Raw genomic sequence first — 12514 nt, 5'->3', positions numbered from 1 at the left:
GGGGGGACACAGAAATCTCCACTATGCTGAACGAGGCAGCAAGAACGTCCGGAAGCGGCGAGCTAGGCGAGCCAGTGCTCCCAAGATGAACGAGGGGAGTGAGCGAAAGCAGACAAGGATTGCCCAAGCACTGCAGGAGCTGACACATACCAGTGAATGACGGGGAGAGAGCATTCAGACAAGGGCGATGTGGCGGCTTAATAAGGGCCAAGGAAGTTGGCGAACAAATTAATGCACATAGTAAATGGGTCTGGAGACCAGATGGATGTTACTAAGTATTGAGTATCGAGAAAGTTGCCAAGTACTAAACAAATATTGAATAGCGAAATAAAGAAAAGCTATACAAAATATATGAAAATAGCGCACAAGTGTACAGAAAGTAATGTGTATTTACGAACAGAATGAAAATGAGAGAGCATTTTTTTGAACAATGTGAAAGCGCAAAGCCAAGTGAAAATCAGTAATGGGAACTGGTGAAGCACGTAAAAGGCAACTGAAAAACACTATTGGCTAGTGTGAAAGTAAGGTGGTCCCGAGAGGATAGCTCAGCAGCAACGTGTTCGCCTTGGAAGCAAGACGACACAAAGCAACACAGGTTCGATCCCCGGGTCCGCGCTTAGAAACCTCTGGGTATTTAAGCTGGTTATAAACATGCAACTAAGAAAAAAAAAAAGAACTATTCCTGTAACAGCGCCTCGATGCCCGCGTGCTGTGTCAGTGCTTTAAAAATGCAAATAAATAGATAAATAAATAAGCAAACACCACGAAGGAAACTGCATGAAAGGTACGTGTGGGCAGAGTCAAGAGACTGCCAAGAAGAAACAGGAGTACAGATGGACTAATGTCACAAGTGCAGAAAAGAAACTTATGGTAGCATAGTAGTCTAGTGAGAATCAGAGAACATTATAAAGTGCCATGGGTTATTGGTTGCATGAGCTGTGGTGGGTGGAATGTGTGGTCTGACAACTGCACATAGACCGAGTAACAACTACTTGTAGCGAGCCGAGGAAAATAAAGAGATTGAAGTCATTTTTTCTCATCAGTCTGAAAGTGAATAAAGAGAAGGAAAGCCAAGTGAATAGTTGGAAAGCCTGAAAGATTACCATTACTACAGAAAGCTAATTTAACTCTGAACCGTGCTGACCCAGAGGTTGCTTTGAACTGTGTTGAACTTGGGGAAGAGAGCTCCAAGACCTTTTTGTGGAACTGTTTTGAACCTGAAGCTAAAATTAAGCCAGGAACTGGAAGAAGCTCAGAACTTTACTTTGAATACTGTTTCTTTGGTTATTGACATCCCTACAAACTGTATAGATTTAGTTGTGAGGGCAAGCATAGGTTTTGGGCACAGACGGACTTTTGAGTTGAACTATATGACACACACAATTCCTTAGTTTCTTTAGGTAGGGAAATCCCACCTCAGCACAGAGCAAGTTAGGCCTTACTCCATCCTGATATTTTGAGAAATAAAACTTCTATTTTTAGAAAACTGAATCGATTGTGTGCGTCTTACTTCATGATGCCTTCACAGATGAAAGAAGGGAATACCACAGCTGCTCATCTTCATAGTCACATTACCTGGAGAAAGGCAAACCAAGTTGGCTGTGCAATAGGCAGTACTTGGCAGGAGAGTATGCCAAGTCTACCTAGAAGGAGAACTGTTAAAGCCAGGTGTGTCTGGGGCTTGCACCCTTCTAAAGAAGAACAGTTATGGCAGAAGCTAGCCCTTGGCAGGAGAGTGCACCAAGTCGACCTGGGGAGAGAACTGCATTTGTTACACGAATCTGGGACTTACACCCATTTAAGAAGAAAAGTTGTAACTACTCTTCTTAATCACAGTACCGGGGAGAAGAGTGAACCCGGTTGGCTGTGTAAAAGGAAGAAAAACTTGGGGCTTTCTTTTATACACCTGTAGCTCTTTAACAGGCTGCAGGTGCGAAGGTGCAATCAGCCCTGCCTGGTACTCATTAAGGGGACATGCCTGACCTCTACAACTCTCAGCATGCCTCTTCCTCGTTCCAGTACGAGTAGTAAAACCACGTAGTCTTCATTACTCCTAGTTGCCTCTTCCTCGTCTCAGTACTGTTAGTGGTTATACATGAGGAAGTCAGGGAAGGTGACTCACAATAGCCCATAAAGGTGGGGGAAGAGTTGGGTTGGTCGTCAGTAGGAAAGGGGGATACCATGCCTCTCCCAAGGGCATCCAACACCTATTGCCCAAAGACCCTCCACCCAGGTGACCCTCCTTCGCTTGTCCACCCCCAGGGCAGGACCCAAAAGCAACAGCCTTTCCCTAGACATGTGCACAGAGGATGAATGGGGAATAGGAGTGGGAATACCCTCAGGTTTCTCGCACACTATAGTAACCCAACACATCTAAGTGTAAGATTTAGTAATGAATTAAGATTGAGGAAACATACTGCTAAAATACTATCTTACGAGTGCATAAAACAAGGAATTTCATAATGTAAAAGGCTAGGGGGTTCATTCATCGATGAGCCCGTAATCTCATACAAAGCCAAATCATGAACAATGGTTTTATAAGCAATAAGATATGGGATTTGTATCTTCAGTGAGGCTGCCTATTACTGAGACAAGTTTCTTTGGTCCTTATTGGAGGTCTTCGAGTGTATATCAAAAGAGATACCACTTTGGGAATTACGCATTAGCCCTATTGGAGGGCACAACAAAGAAGAGTCCTCCACTTTACTGGATGGACCAAGGGCAGAAAGCAGCTATTCTTGCATCAATCATGCAGATGATAGAAGGTGTGATTAGCTTTATTAGGTGGTAAGCAGACCTGTGAATGAATGCATTACATCAGTCATCAGAAGGAGGCCTTGGTATATAGCTACGAGGGTATTCTAGATCAACAGACTTACTGAATGTAAGCCCTTCGAAAATATCAAGTAAGTGCAGGGTATGCCTGCAGTGAACGCATATCTGCTTCTAATGTCTACCAGCCTTGCTGGGCCATATCTGGCAATTTCTTCCTCCTGTTAGGCAAGATTGTACGCAGTACCCTTTGGGTGCGCTACAATAACCTTGACCTCCTGGCAATAGGGACCCAACCTTTGGTACAAGTCTGAACTACACAGGTTTGAAGTGTGGCTGAGCAGCCAGGCACATGGTTTCTTGATAAAACAATGATTAATTTATTTCACAGTCAGTTGTATAAGCCTTCTTGAGAAGGGAGCAATATATATAACACTTCTAATACACTTGAAATCGCACTCTGTTTCTCTAAATCAGATGACACCCATTGGGGATGGCACAAAGACACTTCCTTCACCCTCAGGTGACAAATAGCTAGCACACTGTGGACATTGATTTATCACTGGTACATTTAGAGCAATACTGAGTTTGGTGTAAAAGATATAATAGAGGAATAAAACAAAGGTTAACAAATAATTAATAAACACGTAAGTACTTTTGATACCTTGCAATGCAGAGTAAATTAACCCTTTCCTGGGGTAAAGGCCAAAGCACAAAGTCAGAGGTGAAAATGAGTCTCTCAGGGAGCCAGGACAGCCAATGTTAATTGCACAAAGTCAAGGGGAGCTGAAGATCTTCTTTGCGGGTAGGTATAAAGTCTCGCACAATGTTTTTAAAAATGTAGAAATGGAACACTTGAAGGGCCACAAGCTGGGAGGCTTGTGAGGGGCAAAGCTTTAGCAACTCTGCAAGGTAACCAAGACAAGTCTCAACTGAGAGCAAGTAAGGCTACACAATAAGAGGTAAGTTCTCTTAGACTTTATAGTACCTCTGGTTTGAAGAAATGGTTCCAAATGGCTTATGCTCCTGTACAGCTCAGCAGATCCTGTTTTTCCTGAGCCTCAGTCATGGGGACAAGAGGGAGGCCGTCTGGGGCCTCCTGCTCTGCAATGGGAAGATCAGCGGCAGCAATGGGCAAACTACAATTCAGCTGTCCTTCAGTGTTTCAGCTCCTCCTGTCTGACAGCAAATAGCAACACTGCGGTTCTCAGATACCACTTCAGACTTTCCTTGCTTCTGGGGTCCAGCACTCTGTTGAAGTGGCTCAGGCTTCGCTTGGGTCCAGCTTAAAAGCAATGCACACAATTTGGTGTTCCTCTCCTTGGCACTTCGGTTCCAGTAGCAGCAGCAGTGGAAATAAAACCAGCTTCGAGAGGATGTCAAGACGGGCTTACTTTGGAGTTGATGGGTCCCACCAACTCAAAAGGGAGAAGACGTCCTTGCAGGGCTTCTCTAGTCGAGGTGAATTTGGAGCTTCAGCACATCAGCAGCGCTTCGCCGGGCAAACTAATGGTCCAGGAGTTGCAGCAGGCGTCTCTTCCAAGTTCTTCTTCGGATTCCTTCGTCCAGTGGTAGACTCTGCCTTCAAAGCCAAAAAGCATCACCTTTAATGTAGGTTTCTCCCATTAATTCCAGCCTAGCTGTCAATCATACAGCAGGGTGGCTGTCCTTGCCCGGACAGCCAGCCGGCCAATCACCTTTGGGTGCATAAAGGGACCTCCCTCACTTCCTGGCCCTGCCAGACATACTGGAGCCAGAGGCAGGCTTCACTCGTGAATCACGCCAAAGAAACGAACAAAGGGACCAAACCTGGTTTGGCGTGCAGAATAAATCTCAAGAAGGACCTTTCTGACAAGAAATGGTGAAAAAAGAAGACCAAGGTTATTTTGACAAAATGGGCACCCATGGGTGCCTTACTGTAGCTGCGAACGCATCCCGCGGTAAAAACACACAATGGTAGTAAAAGGTAAACCACTGCCACCAGCCATTAATTGTAGAAAGGGTAACATAAAAATGTTACATGAGAAACTAGAAAAAAAAGGGATACTAAGTAACTCCTCCAGCACCCTATGGTAAGATATTGTGTGCAGGGTCTAGAAAGTTACATTTGTAAGTAAAGTCAATTTAACTTCACTGCTCTTGGAAACAGTAGTAGGACTTCCCTGTGCCACTGCACTGAAGGTGCTGTGTGTCACAATGTAAAAGATGATGCCTATGGAGATTGTCAGACTCCGAAGTTAAAAAGAAACACAGTCTAAATCACAATAAAAATACATGAGAGTGTGAGAAAAAGGGCTCACTCTCTCCAGGTTAGAAATTAAAAGTCATGAAGTCCAGCAAAAGAGCTGGGGGTCTCTAAGGTAGAAGGAAATTAGCACATTTTTGAGAATTCTCCCCAACAGAGACAGTATTAATTATGAAATTGCATCTATGACCACTACCACTGAAGACGTTGAATAAATGGGCGTGTGGGCCTGTGACATTTGAAAAGCATTGATGTGACCTTCAGTTCCCACAGACCCTTAAGCAGCCTATGCTATTTTGCACTTGTTTCTCTTGGACATCCCATGAGTGCGACTGGATTTGGGAATAGGACTGGTAATGCATTTTTTCAATATAGCCTGAAAACATAGATAGGACTCTGACAAGTGTAGGGCGATGACTGAGGGCTCTATACGAAATAGGGAGCAAAGTGCAAGACAATCCTGCATTGCAGGATCTTCCTAGGTGTAAATTCGTAACTTAACAAAAATGTAAACCATAGCCTTTCAATGTTACAAACACACACTGGATGCTCAACATTGAGTTTTCTTGCACTTCGTTACACTGCATATCGCCCATGCAGAAAAAAGATGTTATTATGAAGAACTGTATTTCTGCCCAGTTATTCAATGCAGGACCACTGACATTTTTACTTTATTACTGTGGGGTTCCCTTGACTTAATAAAACAACAAATATTGTTATTTAGTACTGAGCTTCATAACGAATTCATGCCACTCCTAAATGATATAATTGGTATTAACGATATAAATGTTCATTAACATCAAAGATAAAGCGCTCTCTGCCAGAATACATTCTGAGGCTGAGCTATCTTGCTTGCAAAAACAGTTACAGTTTTAGGTATAGGTTTGACTCTACAACATCTGTTAAGGGTTGTTCCCTAAAAGACAAGCATGATAAGAACTTTACAGATAGCTTAAATGTCCAATATAAAAAATAAAAGTTTCTTAATTTAGCAGTGAAGCAGTCACAATGTACATTTAATAACAGTTTAACATTGTTCAGTAAACTGTAAAAAGAAAAAAATATACCCTTTCACGAAGCTTCTCCCTTACAAAAAGTCGCAAGACCGTAAAAGGTGCTCGGAACCACAGGGGTGATGAAACGATAAAGACACACTTCAGCCGGGCAGGGAAGGCACCCTATGTACATAAAGAGAAAACAATAAGAATGCTCAATTAGCTTTCTAACTGAACGTATTAAACAAGGTTTGAAAACAAAAAGCAAATGTAATGTCATAGATTTACCGCAAATTAATACTTAAAACGCTGTTTATGCTGTAGAAGAAGGATAAATGTGCACCTTTGACAAATTCAGTTCAGCAAAGTAATTTCAAAATCTCAATTGCAAACAAGTCGATACATATTTATACAGAGCCGAAGTTCAATAAATACAGCGAAAGTGAATCAATAAAATATTTGAATGGACGATCCGGTGTCCCTCAAAGAACGGAAAGGAAGGTGCCTTATATAAACAGGGCTCATTCAGGAGACTACAGTTCTTGCAACAGTCATGATGTGTAACTTCTGGATGCAGGTTAGTGTTAGGGATTTAGGTGTAGAGTATTTAAATAACCGCTTCGAGTGCTATTGGACTTACTGTGGACAGCAGCTGGTTTCCAGGTATACAGCAGCTGGTTTCCAGGTATTTTTTGAAAAAATGTTTGTTATATTGACACCTGTTGATCTTAATTGTTAAGTTGCTGTAATTCTATATCTCCCTCTTCTTGTTACTGCAGCTCCTGTCCGATTTCAGGTCATCAGGGGGTGAGTCACGTAGTACGCCCGCCTTCAGGTAACTCGCCCACAGTTTTGTAAATTCTCTGGCCTATGGGTTATTTCCTCATAGGTTTCAGTTGTATTGCTTCCCAGGCTGGCGAGGGGTTCCATGGTCATGACAAAAAATTATCAAATGTGCTTTCCGTTTCTTTTTATCACTAGTTTTTCCAGTTTGCACAAAAAAATGCTTTTGTTAAATGGTTTTTATTATTTAACATAAAATCAAAATGCAATGCGAAGTGGAGTCCTGACGAGAGACTGCAAAAGCAGATTGTACTTAGTGGTGTCTTTGGAGCAGCAAGAGTTTGTCCTAGTTTTGTAACCATCTTTCCTTCCTGTGCGATTTAGACAGCCTTCTCAATAGTGGCAGTATGCACGAAGCGCTGTGACGTGCCACAAACAGCCGTCTGCCAGAAAAGCACAGAGGAATAAAGGTAAGCTTCAAGTTACCCAAGGAAGAATGGAACGCTTGTACAATTTGAGAAGAAACTCTCCAAATTAATCTTTGTCCAAATCAATCATTATCGTGGATCTGGGTACAAATTTGTATCAAACAGAATTGCTAGAGACATGTGAGCCCAAAGGGGGACACTTGAGACCAATAAAGGCTCTTTGGCTAAGAGCACCAACTTCTTTCAACCTTTGAGAAGAACAAGTTACTTACCCTGGTAACGTTCTTTCGACTGGATGTTGCTCCCACGTATTCCTCATCTTTGATATTCGATATCCAGCTTCAGAAAACATTTTTCGGCAGAGGGCGCTGTGCGTCGATGGCATCGACTCAATGTCCCTCGAGGACCACTGTCTCGAGGATGATGTCATCGAAGGCATATATAGCACGCAGAGCGCCCGATGGCTTCAGTTCTGTTTTTTTCCCTTACAGCAGAAATACCCACATAAACACAGGAATGACCGTACTCAGCCTTGAAGGAACAAAAGCTGTAATAGCATGGGAAATTCTACTGTGGGGTAGGCTGGGAAGGCAATGGGGAATAAGTGGGCGGAACATCCAATCGAAAGAATGTTAACACGGGTAAGTAACTTGTTCTTCGAATGGATTGTGTCCTCCCACGTATTCCTCATCTTTGCTAGACTCCCAAAGCAATATTTGGTGGAGGGAGTAGAATTTGATTTTAATTGTTTTCATGAACCGAGTGCAGGACTGCTTTACCAAAGCTACCATCCTGACCGAGGGAAGAAAGTAGACCACGTTGCCGCTTAACAAATATTTTTTATTGGTACATCCCTTTGCGGGGCTTAAGAGGTAGCCATGCCCCTGGTGGAATGGGCCCTTAAACCTTCCGGAGGATCCTTCCCTGGAAACCTGTAACATTCTGAAATGGCCAGAATGATCAATCTGGATAAGGTCTGCTAAGAGACAGCCTGACCCAGTTTGTGGCCCGTATTGCCAATGAAAAGCTGATCATCAATACAGAGATTTGGCAGTCTAGATATATAAAAGCTTAAAGCTCTACGAGGGTCCAACCTATGTAATCTCTCCTCCTCCTTCCTAGGATGAGGGGGCGTGGGAGGGATGGAAAGAAGGCAAAACAATGTTTTGTCCTATGTGGAAATCAGAAATGATTTTGGGTAAAATGAATGTTTAGCCCTTAGAACAAACCTATCCTTGTGGAAGATAGTAAAGGGTGGCTTGGACAAAAGTGCCTGCAACTCGCTCATTCTGCGGGCTGATGTGAGAGCTACCAATAAAATGGTCTTAAAGGTTAACAACCTTAAGGAACATGAATGTAAAGGTTCAAAAGGTGCACGCATTAGAAATTTAGAACCAAATTAAGATCCCAAATTGGAAACCAGAATGGAGATGGGAGATCGGGGGGTGGGAGGGGTGAGGACACGTTGGTGAGCCCCTTTAGAAAAATTGTGTCACCAGTGGAATTTGAAAGTATGAACATTCATCTGACGAGCGCTTAAAGACTGACAGCACCTCTAAATAGCCTTTAATAGTAAGAATCTGGAGCCCCAGATTGGCTAAAGATAGCAGAAAGGATAAAACATCCAGTGTTTTACATAGAAAAGGATCTACATTATTTTCTCGGCACCAGTTGCAGAATGTATTCCAAGAGCAACGGTACAAAGACTTTGTTGCTGGCCTTCTGACCGAAAACAAAATCTCCATTACGTTATCCGGGAGGTCCCAATCCTTGTACCTCAGCCTTTCAAAAACCAAGCATGAAGGTTGAGTGTTTTCACCTCTGGATGGATAATCTGACTCTCCTCTCGCGAGAGAAGGTTCTCTCTTTGTGGAAGACGCATTGGCGGACAGATGGACATGTCCAGAACGTCCGGGTACCACGTTCTCCTGGCCCAATCTGGGGCAATTAGGATCATGTGTTTCCCGAACTTTCTCAACCTCCTGATCACATGAGTAATGGCAGGGACTGGAGGAAACGCATACATGAGAGTAAATTCCCAGTCCACCACAAACGAGTCTCCTAGAGCTCCTCTTGGGGGAAATTCCCTGGTGCAATAGAGTTCCCACTTCCGGTCGACACCAATCCACTTGAGGGGTTCTGCAAAGGGTGCAAATCTCTTGAAGGACTTCCTGGGCTAGTTCCCACTTGTGTAGACTTTGCTCTGCCTGCTCAGAGCGTCCGCCGCCATGTTCTCCTCTAGGTGAACTGCTGATAGGGAGATTTCTTCTAGTATTGCCCAGAACAAGAGCTGCATTGCCTCTCTTCACAGTGGTAGTGACCCTACACCTCCTGTCCTGTTGAAGTAGTACATGGCCACTGTGTTGTCTGTCATTAATAGGACATTCTTTCCCCGTACAGAGGGTAGAAAAGCCTTCAGGGCATGTCTGATTGCTCTCAGCTCCAAAAGGTTGATGTGAAGTTTGGACTCAGATGGAGACCAACAACTGCTTACTGTCAGATCGTTGGTGTGGGCTCCGTCACTACTGTTATCTATGGCCATGGTTGCCAAAAGGGTTCTCCCTTCAGAATGTTGTCCTCGCAGGCCCACCACAGAAGATCCTGTGCAACCCTGCTTGGAACCTGAGGTAATTCTGACATTTTTCCTGAGAACTGGGAACATTGAGTTCTTAGAGCCCATTGAAGGGATCTCATTCTCAGGCGGGCCTCTGGCACCAGAAAAATGCAGGATGCGATAAAGCCGAGCAACCTCAAAAAAACGAATGTCGGGGGACAATGGGCACTTTGAAATTTGGTTACCATCTGAAGAATGTCTTGAGCCCTCACCTCGGTTGGCAAGCTCTTTCCCAAGGATGTATCCAGAACAGCTCTGATGAATTGGAGTTTCTGAGAAGGTGTCATATGGGACTTGGACAAAAGAAAAATAGAGTGTGGACGAGCTTGGAAAGCCGATGAGTGGGGTGAACGGATAAGTGAGAAGGGCGAATGAATAAAGATGATTCTAGACAAGTATAAATGAATGTGGAGGATGAAAGCGGTTAACAAGTGCGTCTGGAAGACGGTTGGGTCTGGAGACCCGATGAACAATACGAGCAAAATCAATGGGGGTGACGGATGAGTGTGTAAACCAATTGACTGTAGAAAGCGGTCCGAGTATGGAGAGCGGCTATGTGTAGAAAGTGACTGTGGAGGGCGGATGACTGTGGAGGACGAATGACTGTAGAGAGCGGATGGCTGTGGAGAGCGGATGGCTGGGCAGGGCGGATGACTGGGCAGGGCGGATGACTGTAGAGGGCGTATGCCTGTGGAGGGTGTATGCCTGTGGAACATGACTGTGGAGCGCGGATGACTGTGGAGGGCGGACGACTGAGCAGGGCGGATGAATGTGGAAGGTGGATGCCTGTGGTAGATGACTGTGGAGGGCGGATGTTTGTGGAGAGCGGATGTCTGTGGAGAGCGTATGTCTGTGGAGAGCGTATGTCTGTGGAGGGCGGATGTCTGCGGAGGGCGGATGACGGCGGAGGGCGGATGACGGCGGAGGGCGGATGACGGCGGAGGGCGGATGACGGCGGAGGGCGGATGACGGCGGAGGAGGGCAGATGACCGTGGAGGGCAGATGACCGTGGAGGGCAGATGACCGTGGAAGGCAGATGACCGTGGAAGGCAGATGACCGTGGAAGGCAGATGACCGTGGAAGGCAGATGACCGTGGAAGGCAGATGACCGTGGAAGGCAGATGACCGTGGAAGGCAGATGACCGTGGAAGGCAGATGACCGTGGAAGGCAGACGACCGCGGAGGGCGAATGCCTGTGGAAGATGGGTGTGGATGGCGGAAGACTGTGGAGGGCGGATGCCTGTGGAAGATGAGTGTGGAGGGCGGATGCCTGTGGAAGATGACCGGGGAGGGCGGATGACCGTGGAGGGCGGATGACCGTGGAGGGCGGATGACTGTGGAGGGCGGATGACTGTGGAGGGCGGATGACCGTGGAGGGCGGATGACCGTGGAGGGCGGATGACTGTGGAGGGCGGATGACTGTGGAGGGCGGATAACTGGAGGGCGGATGCCTTTGGAGGGCGGATGACTGTGGAGGGCGGATGACTGCGGAGGGCGGATGACTGCGGAGGGCGCATGACTGCGGAGGGCGCATGACTGCGGAGGGCGCATGACTGCGGAGGGCGCATGACTGTGAAGGGCGGTGAGCGTACAGAGCGAACGAATATGAAGAGCCAATAAATGTGGTGGACAGATGAATGTGGAGAACACACGAGTGTAGAATGCGGCTGAATGAATATGGAGAGCACATGAATGTAGAAAACGGTTGAGTGTAATGAGGGGAAGAACATGGACCGCGGAGGAGCTTAGGGAACGGCTGAGTACAGCTATCGGCTGAATCTGACGAGCGACGGAATGTAGCGAGCGGCTGAGTATCGCAAGCAGCTGAGTATGTCGGGCGACCGAGTGTAGTAAGCGGCTGAGTATGGCGAGAGAACGGGTATGCGTCGATCGAACGAGAAATAAGAGCGAGAAATAAGAGCGAGAAAACGAGTGAACACAAAACAGTTAAGTACATTGTACGTAAGAGTGAACGGAGCTGATGAATGAAGAACTGACAAGTGGCGGATGAGCATCTGATGCGATTGAGTGCGTAACAGATGAGCCTGGGGAGCGGGTGAACACACGAAACAAATGAATGAATGGACCAGAGCGCATGATTAGTGTACTCCTCCATGCTAGATGGAGGAGTACGCTATACGGAAGAATTCGCCGACCCGATGAATAGTGCATAAGAGCAGATGAGAAACAAAACACATCGCACGGACCGGACCGGTCTGCGTAATGTGCAGACTTTGATGTGGAACGCAAAGAACCGTTGTAAGAGCATACTTCATTTCACACCCCACGCTTACTCTCTCCTTACACCACCACTCAAGTAGAACACAGAGATACTATGACACCATTCGGTATATCTGTTCTCATATCAACATCCGCCGCTCACTCCCCGTCACTCTAAGTAAACACTGCTGGTTTCTCACCCCCAGCTAAGCGTTCTCGTCAGGCCTAACGCTGCCTCACTCGGACTGGATAATCCTGCCAGACCGAACACATACTCTCACCACCACACCTATCGCTAGGAAGCAGCTACCACAGAAATTCCGCACCAGCTGCACACATACCTGGTGCGCACACGCACCCTTGACCCTCTCTAATCTCTCCACTGACCCGAACCTCGGTTCCCAAGGGCGTTCAACCTACCAGCGCCTTCAGACCATACCAATGGTATATAAGGCAC

The 12514-nt window shown here is 45.9% G+C and overlaps 1 protein-coding gene across 2 annotated transcripts in view; it reads right to left on the bottom strand.

The window, feature by feature from the left end:
• Positions 1-12514, bottom strand: part of LOC138510587 (tyrosine-protein phosphatase non-receptor type 9-like) — a 1111802-nt gene that overhangs the window by 473532 nt on the left and 625756 nt on the right. For both annotated transcript variants that reach the window (XM_069626356.1, XM_069626357.1), the window contains exon 6: positions 6085-6195. In XM_069626356.1, the coding sequence (XP_069482457.1) occupies positions 6085-6195 (111 nt within the window). The remainder of the gene's footprint in view (positions 1-6084; positions 6196-12514) is intronic.

Source organism: Ambystoma mexicanum, chromosome 6p, assembly GCF_040938575.1.
Source record: "Ambystoma mexicanum isolate Mex_15411 chromosome 6p, UKY_AmexF1_1, whole genome shotgun sequence".
Lineage (NCBI taxonomy): Eukaryota > Metazoa > Chordata > Amphibia > Caudata > Ambystomatidae > Ambystoma > Ambystoma mexicanum.
This window is presented reverse-complemented; position numbering and strand designations above follow the sequence as displayed.